This window comes from Danio rerio, chromosome 22 (genome assembly GCF_052040795.2).
Source record: "Danio rerio strain M-AB ecotype USA chromosome 22, GRCz13ab, whole genome shotgun sequence".
In the NCBI taxonomy this organism is placed as follows: Eukaryota; Metazoa; Chordata; class Actinopteri; order Cypriniformes; family Danionidae; genus Danio; species Danio rerio.
Window position 1 is genome coordinate 25,918,274 of NC_141042.1, and position 16,794 is coordinate 25,935,067.

A 16,794-nucleotide genomic window follows, 5' to 3' on the forward strand; every position below is an offset into this window, starting at 1 on the left:
AGAAATAGAATTTGATTTGTTGAATGTACAAGCAGAATAATAATTTTTATGTTCTTTGCCTGAATTGCATTTAGACTCACAGTTGCATTTTCAACTAACTGTGGTTTGTAGCAAAATCCAATGTGTATTTCAAAATGCATTCCGATGCCAAAAGAATAGCAAAAAGGTAGCAAATTGGTGAGTTAAATGTATTGTTAATACATTTACACTCACACCATTGTCAATTACTACAGCATATCACAAGTCAAAAAGGTTTTGAAAAATGAAATCTCATTTTTTTATATTTATTTGTTGAGTTTTTGCATTTACATATAGTTATACACTATAGTTATACAATAGTTATACACATATACACATCATTCCAGAGTTCCTGAGTTGACAGTGAGAAAACAGAGTGTACCATATTTGTTCAGTCCATATGTTGCCATTTAACATGAGAGGCTTGATAACATCTAAAAGAGGGAATATACAAAAGAGGTGCATCTTAATACAAAAAGAAAAGAAAAAAATGATGAATAAAATGGGAGAAAAAAATCAAATTAATTAATAATAATTTTAATTAAAAAAACAAAACAAAAAAAAAACTGTCGTATTCTCTTGAATCACAAAACCTTCCAGATATATCAAAGTTGACAGTGAGAAAATGCATTGTCTATTTTTAGTCAATATTATCTCATTTGACATGAGGAGTTTAGTAACATCCAAAGAGTATAATAGAAATAACGTATGAGAAACTAGAGAAACTTGCGTTTCGATCCTCGAATCATGTATTTAATCTTTTCAATTGAATGTAAGACATCACTTCCTTTATCCAGCCAGCATGCGTTGGGGGGTCTATCTTTTTCCACTTGAATAATATTAAACGTCTTGCTAGTAGTGTAGTGAAGGCAATAACTGAAAGTAAGTCTTTACTGAGATCAATATTCTTAGGCACGACACCCAAAAATGCCCATCAATGGATCCGGGTCTATTAAAAAGCTATATATCTGTTCGTATGTTTCAAAAATCCCCTTCCAAAACTCTTCTAACTTGGAACAAAACCAGAACATATGAGCAGTGGTAGCGGGTGATTGTGAACATCTACCACATGCAGGGCTAACATTTGGCTTAATTTTGGCTAATTTAGAGTTAGTAAAGTGTAGCCTATGGAGAACTTTAAATTGAACTAAACCATGTCTACCACATAGTGAGGATGAATGCACCTGAGTTAAGGCACCTGCCCATTCTAGATCTGAAAATTCTCTATTTAAATCACTTTGCCAAGCTTCACGAATAAACTCCAAGTTCTGTGGGTTTATAGATGTAATAATTGAATAAATGCTTGAGATGAATCCACTGCTTTGTGCGTTCAGCTCAAGCAAATTCTCAATGGGTGATCTAGGGGGTATTTCTGGGAAGGAAACAAATACCTTCTTGATGAAACTCCTAATCTGCAGATACCTAAAAAATTGAGATCTGGGTAACGCAAAATGTCCTACAAGCTCTTCAAAAGAGCAAAAAGTATTGTTTAAGTATAAATCTTTTACAAACCTAATGCCCCTTTCCTCCCATGTAGAAAACGCAGAGTCCATGTAAGACGGTGGGAATAGAATGTTAGAGACTACAGGACCCAAAATGGAAGCTGAGTGTAGACCAAAATGTCTACTAAACTGGGACCAAATTTTTAAGGTGTGAATCAATACGGGATTAGGAGAGGAGAAATAATTATTTCCCATTAGAGAGAGTGAAGAGCAAACCAGGGAACTAAGTTTGAATTTAGAGCAAGATTGTTCCCCTTGTACCCACACAGGGGTATTTGGGGGATCCACACTAGGTAACCAGTATATTACTTTCTGAATATTACTTGCCCAGTAATAAAATAAAAAGTTAGGTAGTGCCATCCCTCCCTGACTTTTTGATCTTTGCAAAAAAGCCTTCCTGATGCGAGGAGTTTTGTTCCACCACACAAAGGAGGAGATTAAACTGTCTAGCTTAGAAAATAAATTCTTCCCAATAAAAATAGGTATATTTGAAAACAAATATAAAAACCGTGGTAAAACAGACATCTTTATTAGGTTATTACGACCCGCTAAAGATAGGGGCAGAGAGGACCACCTCAAAAAGACTTTTTTACAACGATCCAAAAGTGGACAAAAATTGACCTTAAACAAATTATTAAATGATCTGGTGACTTTTACACCGAAATATCTAAAACTCTCAGATACAATTTTGAAGGGGATAAAGGAAGAGTCTGTAAAGGAAGGTGGAGTGATTGGGAAAAACTCGCTTTTGTTAATGTTTAGGTTAAAACCAGAGAATTTGCCAAATTCTTTTAATAATGACACAATTTTAGGTATGGAAATTACTGGGTTTGATACATATAGCAAAACATCATCGGCATATAGGGAAATTTTATTCTCTGTACCATGTCGCATAATACCTTTAAAGTCAGGGGACTGGCGAAGTGTAGCAGCTAATGGTTCAATTGATATTGCAAATAACAGCGGTGAGAGGGGGCACCCCTGTCTGGTGCCCCCATGCAATGGAAAATATTCAGAGTGTACATTGTTTGTGCATACTGAAGCAACCGGAGAGGCATATAACAGTTTGATCCATGAAATAAAGTCTGTAGGAAAGCCAAACTGTTTAAGGGTGTAAAAAAGGTATTCCCACTCTAGTCTATCAAATGCCTTTTCAGCATCGAGAGATATTATTGCTTCTTGTTCACCTGGGGTAGAATGTGTGTATATAACATTATATAAACGTCGTACATTGTTAAAAGAATTACGTCCACGAATAAATCCAGTTTGGTCATTAGAAATTACAGAAGACATGAAAGGTTCTAAGCGTAATGCAATAATTTTTGATAAAATTTTAAAGTATACATTAAGAAGTGAAATTGGCCTGTATGATTCGCAACAAGTAGGATCCTTGTCTTCCTTTGCTAAAAGAGAGATAGAAGCCTGTGTAAGTGTAAAGGGAAGTGTTTCAGCAACAAAGGACTCGTTATAAACTTCCACAAGAAGAGGGCCCAGTAAACTTGCAAACATCTTGTAAAACTCTATTGGGAAACCGTCAGGTCCTGGAGCTTTACTGCTTTGCATTGCTGCAATAGCCTCCAAGACATCTGAGACTATAACAAGTCTTCCCAGATCAGAATTAAAGTCAGAACTTATAGTGGGTAAGTCAATTAAAAAAAAAAAAGAATCTAAAAATGTATGATCATTGGGATATTCTGAGGAGTATAAGGTAGAGTAAAAATGGAAAAAGCTATCATTAATATCCTGAAGAGTATATGCCATAGATCCAGAAGGAGCCTTAATGCTAGTAATCATCCTTGAATTACTTAATTGACGAAACTAAATAGCCAATAGTTTACTCGCTCTGTCCCCAAATTCATAAAATGTATGTCCCATGAGTTTTTAATAACCTCTTCTCTTCTTGTGATGTTGATAGCAAATTATATTCTGCTTGAAGACTAACTCTTTCCTTATATAAATGAGGGCAAGGAGAGATGGCATACCGTTCATCCAACGTATTAATAGCCTCTGAAATATACCTAAGCCTAGCAAGTTACTTCTTTTTCACATATGAAGAGAAAGCAATTATTTTGACACACAGGTAAGCTTTTAATGCCTCCCATAATATAGATCAGGATACATCAGGTGTGTCATTTATCTCCAAATAAATCTTAATCTCATTGGTTAAATAATTAATAAATTCTTCATCTGCCAAAAGCAAAGAGTTTAGTCTCCAGGGCGTAAAGGGGGAATGCTTAATTGGTATTTTAAGGACAAAAGAAGAGGGGGCATGATCAGATATAATAATGGTATGATACATACTAGATGAGACCAGGGGAATGAGACTCTTATCCACTAAACAAAAGTCAATGCGGCTGTCCGAGTGATGTACCGGAGAAAAAAAGGAAAATGTTTTGGAGGAAGGGGAAAGAAATCTCCAGGGGTCTAATAGTCCAAATTGATCACAAAGATTCTTGATATTTATAGCTGCTTTGGAGGGCTGTATAATTTTAGAAGAGTACAGGAGTCCAGGAGTGCGTCCAAGACGCAGTTGAAATCCCCACCTATAATTAATTCGTAACCATCAGCTATTGGAATAGATTTGAACACTTTATTGAAAAAATTGCTATCGTCAAAGTTTGGGGCATAAATATTAACAAGAATCACTTGCTTGTCTAGCAGACAACCTACAACAATCACATAGTGACCATGAGGGTCACTGATAGTCTTTTCACTGGTGAAATTAATATTTTTCCTGATGAGAATAGCCGTACCTCTGCCCTTTGCATTGAAGCTAGAATGTAATTCTTGTCCCCCCCAGCTCCGCCTAAGTTTAATAATGTCTGACTTTAGAATGTCAGTTTCTTGGAGAAAAATAATGTCACCTTTTAATTGCCGTAAGTGAGAAAAAACTTTACCTCTTTTTAAAACATTGCTTATGCCTCTCACGTTCCATGTTATGAAATTAAAATTACATTGATTAAACCTAGATATGATACAAAAAAGTAGTTGTAGATAAATGACAAATTACCGAGTTTATGGCAAACAACACAAACATTTTGACTCCTTTCATGATGTGATCAGTGCAAGGTTCAAATATAAGAGAGAAAAACACCGTGTAACCACAACCCCTCCCCCCACCCATGTCACAACCCACATTGAATAAAACCTGTCTGCTGGTATACAAACAACCATAACTCACCAGCTTGTGTTTCTGCTCCAATGAGACAATTTTTTTACAAATAACAGAAACAAGGGACATTTGAACTTGAACTTAAACAGAGTGTGTGACAGAATAAGCCTAAATTTAAATTAACTTAAAGTTAGTCTTTCCAGCTCTCCATCCTCTGGAACGATTAGGTATATTTAACTCTCCGCTGAGACTGGATGAGTAAATAAATATACCCATTTCCTATCACGATGTGCCTCTACTCATTTGGTGACGGGGGAAGAATTCCTTTAACAAATCCCATAGCCTGCTGCTGACAGTCAAAGAAATGTCTTGTTCTGTCGTGATTTATCCATAGCCGTGCAGGGAATAGCAAGCCGAATTCAATGCTCGCGCCTCTAGTTAAACGCCGCTCTCCGTTTCGCTACCTCAGCGCTGACATCGGGGTAAAAGTGAATGTGCGTTCCTTTGTACAACACATGTCCCTTTTCCCTGGCCAAACGAAGAATTAATTCCCTCGATTGGTAGTGATGCATTCGCACGATGAAGGGCCTGGGGGCTTGATTAGGTTTCGGCGGGGGTGCTAGAGAACGATGGGCTCTATCCACCTCCGGTTTTCTAGTAAAGTTTTGCTCTCCGAAAACCTCGAGTAACATAGTTTCAATAAATGCAGACGGCTTCGGGAATGCCAATCACACGTATGTTGTTCCTCCTGGATCTGTTCTCCAAGTCGTCAAGTTTGGTCTTCAATTTATCATTTTCTTTCGACAGCACTGAGCACAAAGATTCCAGGGAAGTAATGCGGCCGGCAACGTCGGAAAGGGTTTTTTCCACATCCTTCAGTTTCTGTTCTTGCTCTAATAGTGATGTTTTTACCGCGGAGATAGATGATTTAAGCTCAATTTCCACTCTGAGCACGGCTTCCTCTGATCTAATACCGCCGAGGAGTTTTCTGATATCTCCCTGGTCCGACATGGCGCCGTCACCACTCTGCGTGTTGCTCACATCCTCTGTAATATCAGCTGCTTTTTTTATTTCTCGGCATGTTGTTTACTAAGGATCGAAAATGGGATTTTTCAAGTCACTTCACTCAATAAGTGCAAAGAAACTTTCCGACCACTCACGCCGCCATCTTTACTCCTCCGAAATCTCATTATTTAAAGAAATGAAGTTGTTTGGGGTAATTGTCATCAGAAAACACTGCAAGTTAGATGTGAATATGGGTTAAAAAGAAAACTCGCACCTTCAAGGTGATATTGTTTATCTTTAAATCATATATTTTGAATATGTTTGAATCTTATTTTGTAGGACAAAAGAAGAAAAAACTAAGAGTGAAAATTGTTTGGTGCAAAATGAAAGCAGTTCATTCCCAGTGATGGGTTGCAGCTGTAAGGGTATCCGCTGCATAAAACATATGGTGGATAAGTTGTTGGTTCATTTTACTGTGACGACCCCTGATAAATAAAGGGACTAAGCAAAAAAAAAAAAATGAATAAGTGAATGAATAAAAGCAGTTCACACGATTCTTACACTTGCAGGGAATTTATTAGCATCATGTTACAAACATCTCAACAATTAGCAGATATTAGTTAAACTGACAGTTCTGCATCAACACATCTCATATTTTCTTGTGAAAATGTAGAATGTTATTAATTTTTCAATCCTCATTGATATATTTGTGAATCCAGGAGAGAAAATCCTTATCAATGGTGAAAGTACCGTCTGGATTGATGGGAACAGTGACGGGGAGGTAAATATCCCTTCTTGACATTGTGATCTAGAGAAATAGTAACACAAAGAGTAAGTATTTTCTTAATAAATCTTTAAATCTAAATCTAAATTTTGAGTAAAACTTTATCACCTCTGGAATCCTAGCAATGACATTCAAGGACTTCTGAGATGGCAAGGCTGCAGTCAGTTCAATCTCTTTCTCGCTGTTCGTTGCTCTTTCAAACCTGAATCCTGTGTCATAAGCTGCATTAAGGATGTACTTAGACACCCTAATTGCAGGAGGAAGGGCAGAGAGGAGCAAATAATTATACCCAAGACATTTTCTACACTATATATTTGTTGTGCAGTGCTGATAATCATTACTTTTTGGCATAGGTGGAGGCAATTTTTGGCAGTCTCTCCCATTCCACTTCTAGACGTGCAGCAGGGTATTCACCCAGGACACCAGCTTCAGCTTTAGCAAAGACTGCATACTGTTTGCACTCCGCACCCCAAGAAAACTTGGCCTGAAATCACATTTGAGTTCAAAGAATGGTACTGAAGTAGAGAAATACATTTTGCCATATGTTCCAGTCTTACAGTAACTTTGTGCTTGCTCAGCAGAGCACCATCAGCACAGATCTTCATGTTGTCGTTTTCTGCAATGGAGGAAGCTATGAGTTGCACTCTTGCAGTTGGTTTGTCAAAGTAAGCAGCCAGTTGGTAGCCCAGAAGCTTCTGGTCAGCTCTAACAGCACGGGCGATGATAGCAAACACAGGTGGAATATCATTTCCAAGGAATCTATTCTGAAAGCAAAAGCAAAAAAAAAAAAACATTAATATAACATAAAATGGAGCATACATATTATTTGGGTTTTGTTTCATAGACAAAGAGCTAAGACTAACCTTTTTCTGCATTTGTTCAAAGCTAGCTGCAGCGCTTCCACTGCTAGTATCCTTTGTGGCACTATGGGGTGCCAAGTACTGACAGAAAAAAAAAAAAAAACTTAGTGAGTTTTGAAGAAACCCAAAAATTAAGTATCAATAGTAACAATAGAGTTTTGAACAGTTACCCGATCTTTGTGGAATTTCCTAAAAGGCTCCATTATGGTGGCAGTCTAAAAATACATACAATTTTTATTAATTTATTTTATTATTATTGTTTTTTTTTTAAGACAGATTTTGGCTGCTTTATACAATACTTCCCATGTCTTTACCTTAGACATGCGAGAGCTGGACATGGATGAGCTTGAGCTGCTGCTGCTGCTGCTGCTGCCGCTGCTGCTAGTGCTGGTGCTGCTGCTACTGGTGCTGCGGCTGTTGCGACTGCTGCTGCTGCTGCTTTCTGAAGAGACGGGTGCATTTTTAGCTTCAGTGTCCAGGATTTCCCTCAGTTTCAACAAGAAAGCTTGTCCTTCAGGAGTATCATCATCAATGATGTTGATTTGCTTAAGAAGCCTCTCAGCAGCTCTAGGACCAACTTGAACTTCAAACTCAAGTCTTTCAACTGCAGGACCTTCAGCTACAACCAGAAAAACAAACAAATTATTTAAGTTTTATCTAAAAAAAAAATAAATAAAATTTTAATCATAAGTGTAATAAGCTCTATTTCTCACCTCTTGAAACGGCAGCACGGGCTGTGTGGTGTCCAATTATGTAGAAAAGAGTGGAATTTCTGATAAAAGCAGCATTGTGAGAGTGCACCTCAACACATCCCTTGATTTCAATGTATGGGACAGCATAACAGAGGGTCCTGTCAAATGGAGCAGGAGCTCTCACTGAAGCATCAGGTGACACCTCGGAGGACTAAAAAAAAATAATCCATTGATATCTCTCCACCTTGGAATTTGAAGCAAATGTCTGCATGTTTCCATATGTCTATGTTATAGATATATACACTAGATATCGCACACGAACCCTAAGCATGCATAAATAGCACCGCCACATTTGTACAGTGCTCCCAGGACAAATGTCTTTTAACCACACTAGTCAAGACAGTGTGACAATGTGAAGATGCTGCACTCTAGCGCTGTGTACGGGTGTGGTATTGAGCAAACAAGAAAAACATAGCTCAAAGGCATATTTCATAGGTAAGATTTAGTTTCATTTCGAACTTTTAAGCTAAACAAGTCACGTTATTGATGATAATACAGTCAGTTACTGCATTCACCATATGGCAAAGTAGCACCAACTTGCACTAAATTCTAGGCTTTTGCTAGTTTTGTTGAATAAAATAAACAAACAATGAAAAGGACATATGACAATTAGACACTGCTGTTCCAGAAACCTGTATTATTGTTGGCTAAGTGAACGAGTCATTCATAACAGGGATTCATTTACAAACAAATAGCTCCATCAGAATGGATTATATTAAATTTAACAAGGAGGGTGGATAATACATTTCCATGTACACAAACACACACTCTTTGTTGGAAATGCCCACTGACGTAGAAAAGTGATGTAACGTGATAATTTTTGTTATTAAAAAAAATGTTTGAATATCGATAATCGGGAAAATTCCCAGTCATAGATATATGTAGATATGTGTATATATCTCTTTCGTTGGTCACAGTACAAAAATGTCGGCTCTATTGACACATTCCTTCCAATAGACAACAACAGTGTAGGCGACATCTAATGTGAATATCTATGTGTGCATTTAAAGCTTACCAAATCACCAGCATAAGATGCCTGGGAGTTTTGCAGAGACAATTCAGGTACAAAGGGAACAGACCTTTCAGCACTGTGATCTTCAATGTTTCTGACCACGGCAAGAGTCTCAAAGCTGCAAAAGCATGATAGTTATTGATCATATCAGGAATGGGTGTTCACAACAACAACAAATCTTTACAGAAATGTCATTACCTTGCAGATGCAATGTGTTCAGGAAGATCAACAGGCAGAGCCTCCACCTTGTAGTTGCCCTTGAGAATGTCTGCTCTTGCTGCCACTTTTCCGGGGGCAATTGTACGGATCTTTCCTCTCGCCATAACAGCAGCTTGGATGAAGGCAGTGTTAACTCCCATCACAGCAAATGTCTGGAGAGCAACACTGAAATAAAAAAATAAGGAGATTCTTTGTAGAATTGTTGTTGTGTACATTACATCTCATCTAAATGAATGTAGCTGTAAAACTGTACCTTGGTCTAGCTTCAGCTTGGAACTGAACATCAGTCTTCTTAAGTTGCTCATAAGTCATGGACTCCAATTTCTCAGGGAGAGCAGGTGTAACGGTGGCCTGAACTTAAAGGGTAAACAGAATGACATCAAACTTAAGAAGTGACCCCCACATATTTGACAAATTAAAATAGAAATTCTAAAACAAAGCCTTACCATTGACAGATGCAGCAGCAACAGCAGCAGTGTACCAACTGAACTCCATGGGCACACCAACTGCAGTTGGCAAGATACGACGCACTTCAGCTGCAAGCAGAGGTTTGGCATACTGGAATGCAATGCCTTCCTGCAAAGCTTTAAGAGCCTCCTTCAGCAATGCACGTGGTTTGGGTCCAGTAACCATCTGAGGATAGTGTTTATTAGAAGCTTAATTCTAATTGTGAGAATCAGTTAAAGAGTTAAAGACATCAGATATCAAGCATATGGTAAGAAATTACTATACCGGTATGGCTTCTTCAATGATGGTCTTGTCAAAGTTGACATAAGCCACTTCTTGTCCAAATACTTTAACATAGGCTGAAGCAAGTGGTTTATCAGTTGGCAAGGCCTTCCAGTTTGTGAGCTTGATGAGAGAGAAATCATGTATACTTTTTGCCTAGTTCAAGTTTATAGTAAAAGTGTAAAATTAAGATACACTGGAGCTTAAAACTTACTGCTCTCAGTGTACGCTTAATCTTTGTGATACGGTCAACACTTTCATCTGCAGCAGGAGATTTTAGAAGAGCTTCATGGATTCCTCCAGTTCTCACACCAAACTGTTTAAAAGGAGCAATTTAGTGAAACTGTATTAAACAGATTTAAACAGTGATTCTGATATCTGGAAAATAAATCTTAAAGGGTTCACCTCAACAACATCAGCAGCGGCTCCAGCCAGGTAGGCACGAGCTTTAGCTACAACAGCTCTGGGCAGGATGGTGGCAGCATCATTGATCATATAGGCACTACCAGCAGCTCCAATCATTAGAGGAGCTTAATGGACAAAGATAAGAATAAGTTTGCAATGTTTTATATCAGAACAATTTTAATGCATATGTTAATTTCCTCATAGAAATTGAAAGTCTTACTATAATAATAGTCCATCTTAAAAGCTCTGCTGTAACGGTAGTTAAGTCTGTCCAGCTTGCAGTTCATAAGCTTGATGGCAACATTAGCTGCACCAGCACTGAAAATGAATAAACATGATTAAATCAGGCTTGGGCTCATTTCGTGTGATGCCAAAATTAGAAATTATTTGTTTTTCTTACACATATGCCATATCAGGAGCAGTGATTCTGGTCAAGGACTTGATGTGGGAATAGGCAAAGCTTGCAACATGCATGTTTGGCTCAGTCCTCAAAGCTCCAGCAAGACTGGAGATGAGAGCCACTGAAGGCTCGGCCTCAAACAGCACAATACAAGCAACCATACGAACCTCTGGGTGGAGAGCCCTGTCCAAAACAAGCTGCAGGGCAATAGGCTGAACCTGAGAAAGAAAACCAAGTGTGTTTATTGGAAGAAAACATGCATAACAATTACAACAGTTCATATCTACAATACCTGACTCTTACCAGTTTGGGTTCTTTCTTGGCAATGTTTCTCAGGGCCAAGATGGCATCAACCTGGACTCTAACGGGCAGAGCATTAGCTGCAGTTCTCAGTCCAGGTAGGAGCTTCATGATGGGTTTAAGACTTGAAGGGTGACCAGCATTGCCCATAACTTTCAGAGCCAAAGTGATTTCAGGAATGTCATTCTTAGAAACGGCCTCTGTAGCAATCTCATGGATGGGCTGAGGAGTTTAAGATGTATAAAAATTAAGCTTTTGAAGAGCAATTTCATGGTACAAATTTAGATGTAGAGATGCTTTTACCCTGAGGAGCTCGGCAGGGCAAGTGGGAACTGCAATACAGTGCCTGGCAATCAGGGAACCATATCCAAGCATGGCAACTTCACGCAGAGCTGGAACAGTGGAAAATTTCTCGTGCATAGCCAAACTCTGTTTAGTAGGTAACAGAAATTATTAATTTGGCCCAAGCCCTTTGAATGCAGTTTGATTATTGTTGAGAATATTTAATCAACAGCACTTAGTTAGAAATACATACAGCTGTCATTTGGATGGTTTCAAGATCAGCAGAAACCCTTTGCAGAGCAATCACAAGAGTCTGAATGAACTCGGGAGTTGTAAATTCACCAGCTAGAAACTTCTCCTTGATGAATTTTATAATGACTGGTGTACCAACAGCAGGAAGAGCATCCAGAAGCCAGCGCCTGAGGAAATTATTATTTAAAACATATTCACAATGACAAATTGTGCTCAAACTGTATTAATTTATTGTAAACAAATTATACCTGTAAACTGGTTTGTCCTTGAACTGAGACCAGATAGCCTCAATTTTCTCCAAGGTGGCAACACGCAAGAGCTGGACGAGTTGAACAAACTTAAGTGGAGCATCATCATGGACCATGTCTTTATTGTTTGCAACCAAGTGCTTCAGGACCTCGACAATCTAGGAAAATTACAAAAAGGATCATATATCAAGTGCATAAACTAAGAAATTAAGCATTTTATGCTGTGAATTATACCTGGGCAGGTGCATCACTGATCTTCATGAGTTGAATGGGGGTCTGAAGAATCTCAGTTGCAAACTCGTACTGCAGGGATCCACGATGCATGTAATCAGCTTTGAATGGAACGACAGGGGTCTTCTCAATCTCAACAAAAGCCAAGGTTTGTCTGAAACAAATCATTATTTCTGAAACTTTGACTTAATTTTCTAGTTGAATGTGTCTAGAGTGTTGTTACTTTGCTTTAAAAAATGAGATCTCAATAATCACTCAATCATACTTTGCTTCCATCATTGCAGCACCATGAATCTCATTGAAGGGTGAGAACTGATACACTTCCTCAACTGTTGCCTCAGCGATCAGTGCACCATTGTCAGCTGGTTTCATGATGTAGTTATAAGTAGCCGTTTCAATCAGACTCTTGACCCTCTGTTGAGAGAAAGTTAAGTTATTTGACTCTTGACATGTATAGTGGATAGATATTTGAATTATTTCAAATGTTCATTATCCAGTTTTCATTACCTTTGTGCATTCAGCACACCTCTCAGTGTATGCCAAGCCAACATCCTTCATGATTCTCTCCTGGCAATGGCTCAGATCCTTAGACTTGGTGACAATAATGTGGTTGGTTTTTGGATCCTCATTGATGACATAGTGTGTCCTGCACACTCCCTGAGCTCCAGCCTTCAAGAACAAGTCAAATGGTGAGATAGCAGAATTCAAAATACCTCAGAAATGTCCTAAATTGTTTTTTTTTTTTTTTTTTTACCTCTTGCAGCTCGTAGATGTTCTGGGTCTTCTTGAGGTTGAGCTGAAGGATGTTGAGGATACCTCTGTGCAGGTTCATGACTGTTGGAGAGACTCCTGCTGGGGCGAAAACCTTGCCAACCACACCATTAGCGTACTCAAACTTGATGGGGATCTGAAGCTGAGCAGCCAGTGCTGAGGTGAGCTTAGTGGCAGGGACAAATGAATCCTTGGGCCAAGTGCCAGCATACTCGTAGAGTAGAGGATCCATAAGCTGTAAGGGAATATATCATTGCTTAAGTAACATTTTTATAACTAAGTTTATTAACATTTTATTTTTAAGTGTTCCTTCATTTTGGAACACCTACAATTTCCTCATTTCATAATAGTCATTACCTTCATCAGGTAGGTGTTCTCAGTCACGGCACTGAGGAGAACCTTGCTGCTGACTTTAATACCTGCTCTGGCCAGACCTTCTTGAGGAAGACCTCCCAAAAGCAGAGCCTCATATTTGTACTTGTAGGTCTTATCATGGGCAAATTCAGGAACTGCAATCGGTAGAGTATTTTATTTAGTCAGAAAGAATGCAATAATTGGAAATTACCATTTTACAAGTTGCCAAATTGCTTTACTTACCAAGGTTCATCTGTTGACTCGCTGAAAGAAGGAAAAAAAATACACTTTTAAATTATCTTTACTTGTTTAATTTAAAATGGTTTGAAATAACTTAAGAGAAGTATTTTAAGAAAAGTGAAAGGATTCTAAGTTAAAAAATCGTAACTTACCCACGAGGGCTACAGTCAGGGCAAGCACAACAGCTCTCATGGCTGGTGGTTTGTGACAAACTTCTTAAACCATTGGATCTTTTATAGTAATTTCTTGCTGACAGTTTTAATGTGTATGTTAATTATTAACTGATATTACTGTATGTGCGTATCAAAAAGTACCTACAATGTGAGTCAACATCATTATCAATTAGAGGTTAGGTTACCCTGGCCCAGCATGTCATTCTCCAGAACATGTTCAATATCAGTTTCATGAAACAAAAACTTTTGTCACTTTACTTTAAAACCGCAAAATTAATTGTTTAAATACTTCTTAAAAAAGATCAGAATAATATGCTTTATTTTACATAGACGTTTAAAGTGAGTGATGATTGATTTTTTTTTAACCCAAATTTTTGAATGAATAAAATCACTATTTGCAAAGTGCAGAATCAGATGTAACACCTTAATGCTGCCACACGTTTAATACCACAGTACATTATTACTTTATTTTAAATGCAGCAGTATTCTTTATGAACTTGCCCATGATTTAGAAACTTGCCATAATTCCTAACTCCAATAATTTTGATGCCTATAAACTTAACAAGTCCCGATTTTCAATTTGATTTAACACGTTGGTCACCCATTTCTTTTTATGACAACATTAAATGCTCATTGCTTTTATTTTTAATCATCTTTCATTATAGTTATTTTATTATTCAGCATCTACCTGTTAAATACTCCAGAGCTTAGTAGAACAACAAACATGTATTGTACATTGAATAAAATGACCATGAAGTTTTATGATTTTATTGGTTTCTATAACATTTTTGGCAGAAAAGCACACACCATGTTATGTTGCAGTGTTACAAAATTAGTTTTTTAAAGGGCCCAGTGCTGATGACATTGAGGTCAAGGACTATTTCTGTGTTGGTACAGGGCAGACAGACAGTTCAGAGATTTCTTTTAATTGTGTCAGGTCAACCATAGATGACCAGCAATGGCATCTATGACTATTCCAGAACAGGTGAAGAGTCCAGTGACAGTCCCCATGTCAGAATGGCAAAAGGTTCATATTTGGCCTCTCTGAATGTGATCAAACAGGTTGAGGTTTCACCAAACTTTACCACATTTGAAAAAGCTGTATCAGACTTTCTATACTGACCTCATGATGTGTTGCTTTTAATCAGTATGTCTGAAAATTAAGTACTTACAGGAAGTGTGGGAACCTTGATATGAAATGGCACTCCAATTAATTCCTCATAACCCTTCTTGATTTTCATTTAATTCTCTGGTGTTGCTTATAAACATGGTTATTAGGGGTTTGACGAGGCGCTTAATCAATGAGACATGAGATTGGGTTCACGATACGAGATTTTTACAGAATTTTTTAAGAAATCTTAATAATGAAATATATGATTTGAAAATATTTTATTCAACTGAAAAAGAAAATAAAAGTTGCAAAACCATTTATGTGCTTTTTAAAAATCAACTTGTTATGAATGCTATTTTACTTCATTTTGAATAAATTCTATGCAGTAAAGGATATGCAAACACTGCTAGATATTTTGCGATTATATGAATGGAAAATAAATATTTTATTCTACTGAACAAATATCACAAAATGTAAAACAGTTCAGGGGATTTTTTAAAATCAACTTGTAATGAATGTTATTATGGTGAAACAGTGGCGCAGTAGGTAGTGCTGTTGCCTCACAGCAAGAAGGTCGCTGGGCTGTTCTTCCTGTGTTCGCGTGGGTTTCCTCTTGGTGCTCTGATTACCCCCACAGTCCAAAGACATGTGGTACAGGTGAATTGGGTAGGCTAAATTGTCCGTAGTGTATGTGTGTGTGAATGAATGAGTGTGTGTGTGGATGTTTTCCAGGGATTGGTTGCGGCTAAAAGGGCTGCGTAAAAACGTGCTGGATAAGTTGGTGGTTCATTCTGCTGTGGCGACCCTAAGGGAATTGGGTAGGCTAAATTGTCCATAGTGGGTGTGTGAATGTGTGTGTGGATATTTCACAGAGATAGGTTGCGGCTGGAAGGGCATCCGCTGCGTTAAGACTTGCTGGATAAGTTGGCGGTTCATTCCGCTGTGTCGACCCCAGATTAATAAAGGGACTAAGCTGACAAGAAAATTAATGTAATTAATTTATCTAATCTAAAAATTAATCTAATCTAAGAAGCAATATTTTGAATTCAATACAAGGAGGGTAAAATTGGGGTGATATGATTATATTTTCTAGACCTGGTAAGAACTCTGGCAGCTGCATTTTGTACTAATTGAAGTTTGTTAATAGAGGATGTTGGGCAGCCAGCAAACAAAGCATTACAGTAATCCAGCCTAGAAGTTATAAAAGCATGGACTAGCTTTTCTGCGTCTGAAATGGATAGCATACTTCGTAATTTAGCGATATTTCTCGGATGAAAGAAGGCAGTTTTAGTGACATGGGATATATGATTTTCAAAAGTTAAATTGCTGTTTAATATGACACCCAGATCTTTTATAGTAGTGCTAACGCTAACTTTGTATCCCTCTAATTGTAGATTGAGTTGTGAGATCTGCTGAGTTTGAGTTTAAGAGAAGAAAATTGTTGGTCTTCCAGTCTTTAACATCTCTAATACACTCAGCTTAGACAGTTCAGATATCTCATCAGGTTTAGTTTAAATATATAACTAGGTATCATCTGCATAGCAGTGAAAGCTGATTCCATGTCTTCTAATAATGTCTCCCAGTGGTAGCATGTAAACAGCAAAGGGCCTAAAACTGATCCTTGAGGCACCCCATACTTTACTGGGCTGACTTGTGAAGGCTGTCCATTAATATTCACAAATTGGTAACGGTCAGTTAAGTATGACTTAAACCATTGTAGAGCCTGTCCCTGGACACCTGTAGACTTTAAGCGATTTATAAAGATATCGTGGTCAATGATGTCAAATGCTGCACTAAGATCGAGTAAAACTAATAGCGAGGTGCACCCTTGGTCAGCAGCTAAGAGTAGATCATTGGTTATTTTCATTAATGTGGTCTGTACTGTGATCAGGCCTGAAACCTGACTGAAACATTTCAAAAACATTGTTCATCTGCAGAAAGGAGCACAATTGGGTGGAAACAACTTTTTCTATTAATTTAGACATAAATGGAAAATTTGAAATAAGCCTATAGTTAGCTAAGTTGCTGGGGTCC

The 16,794-nt window shown here is 37.8% G+C and overlaps 1 protein-coding gene across 1 annotated transcript; it reads right to left on the reverse strand.

The window, feature by feature from the left end:
- Nucleotides 1–6,194: 6,194 nt before the first annotated feature.
- Nucleotides 6,195–13,682, reverse strand: vtg4 (vitellogenin 4). Its single transcript, NM_001045294.2, has 28 exons — nucleotides 13,629–13,682; nucleotides 13,480–13,500; nucleotides 13,240–13,391; nucleotides 12,866–13,117; nucleotides 12,619–12,780; nucleotides 12,377–12,525; nucleotides 12,115–12,265; nucleotides 11,881–12,038; nucleotides 11,634–11,799; nucleotides 11,402–11,527; nucleotides 11,102–11,320; nucleotides 10,799–11,016; nucleotides 10,619–10,716; nucleotides 10,399–10,523; nucleotides 10,208–10,309; nucleotides 9,997–10,116; nucleotides 9,711–9,897; nucleotides 9,518–9,620; nucleotides 9,244–9,429; nucleotides 9,049–9,163; nucleotides 7,995–8,184; nucleotides 7,596–7,900; nucleotides 7,452–7,496; nucleotides 7,285–7,362; nucleotides 6,979–7,185; nucleotides 6,763–6,905; nucleotides 6,530–6,668; nucleotides 6,195–6,445 (listed from the first exon to the last, which is right to left on the reverse strand). Exons 1-28 carry the CDS (start codon nucleotides 13,666–13,668, stop codon nucleotides 6,326–6,328), a joined length of 4,077 nt encoding a protein of 1,358 aa, NP_001038759.2. The 5' UTR covers nucleotides 13,669–13,682; the 3' UTR covers nucleotides 6,195–6,325.
- Between the last annotated feature and the right edge of the window lie 3,112 nt (nucleotides 13,683–16,794).

Excerpts from the sequence above, each read along its gene's own strand:
- vtg4 (NM_001045294.2), bottom strand. The coding sequence starts at position 13,668 with ATGAGAGCTGTTGTGCTTGCCCTGACTGTAGCCCTCGTGG. Across the intron at positions 11,528-11,633 it reads AAACCATCCAAATGACAGCT|AGTTTGGCTATGCACGAGAA; the intron begins GTATGTATTTCT and ends CCTACTAAACAG. Across the intron at positions 9,621-9,710 it reads TGCTGCTGCATCTGTCAATG|TTCAGGCCACCGTTACACCT; the intron begins GTAAGGCTTTGT and ends TTACCCTTTAAG.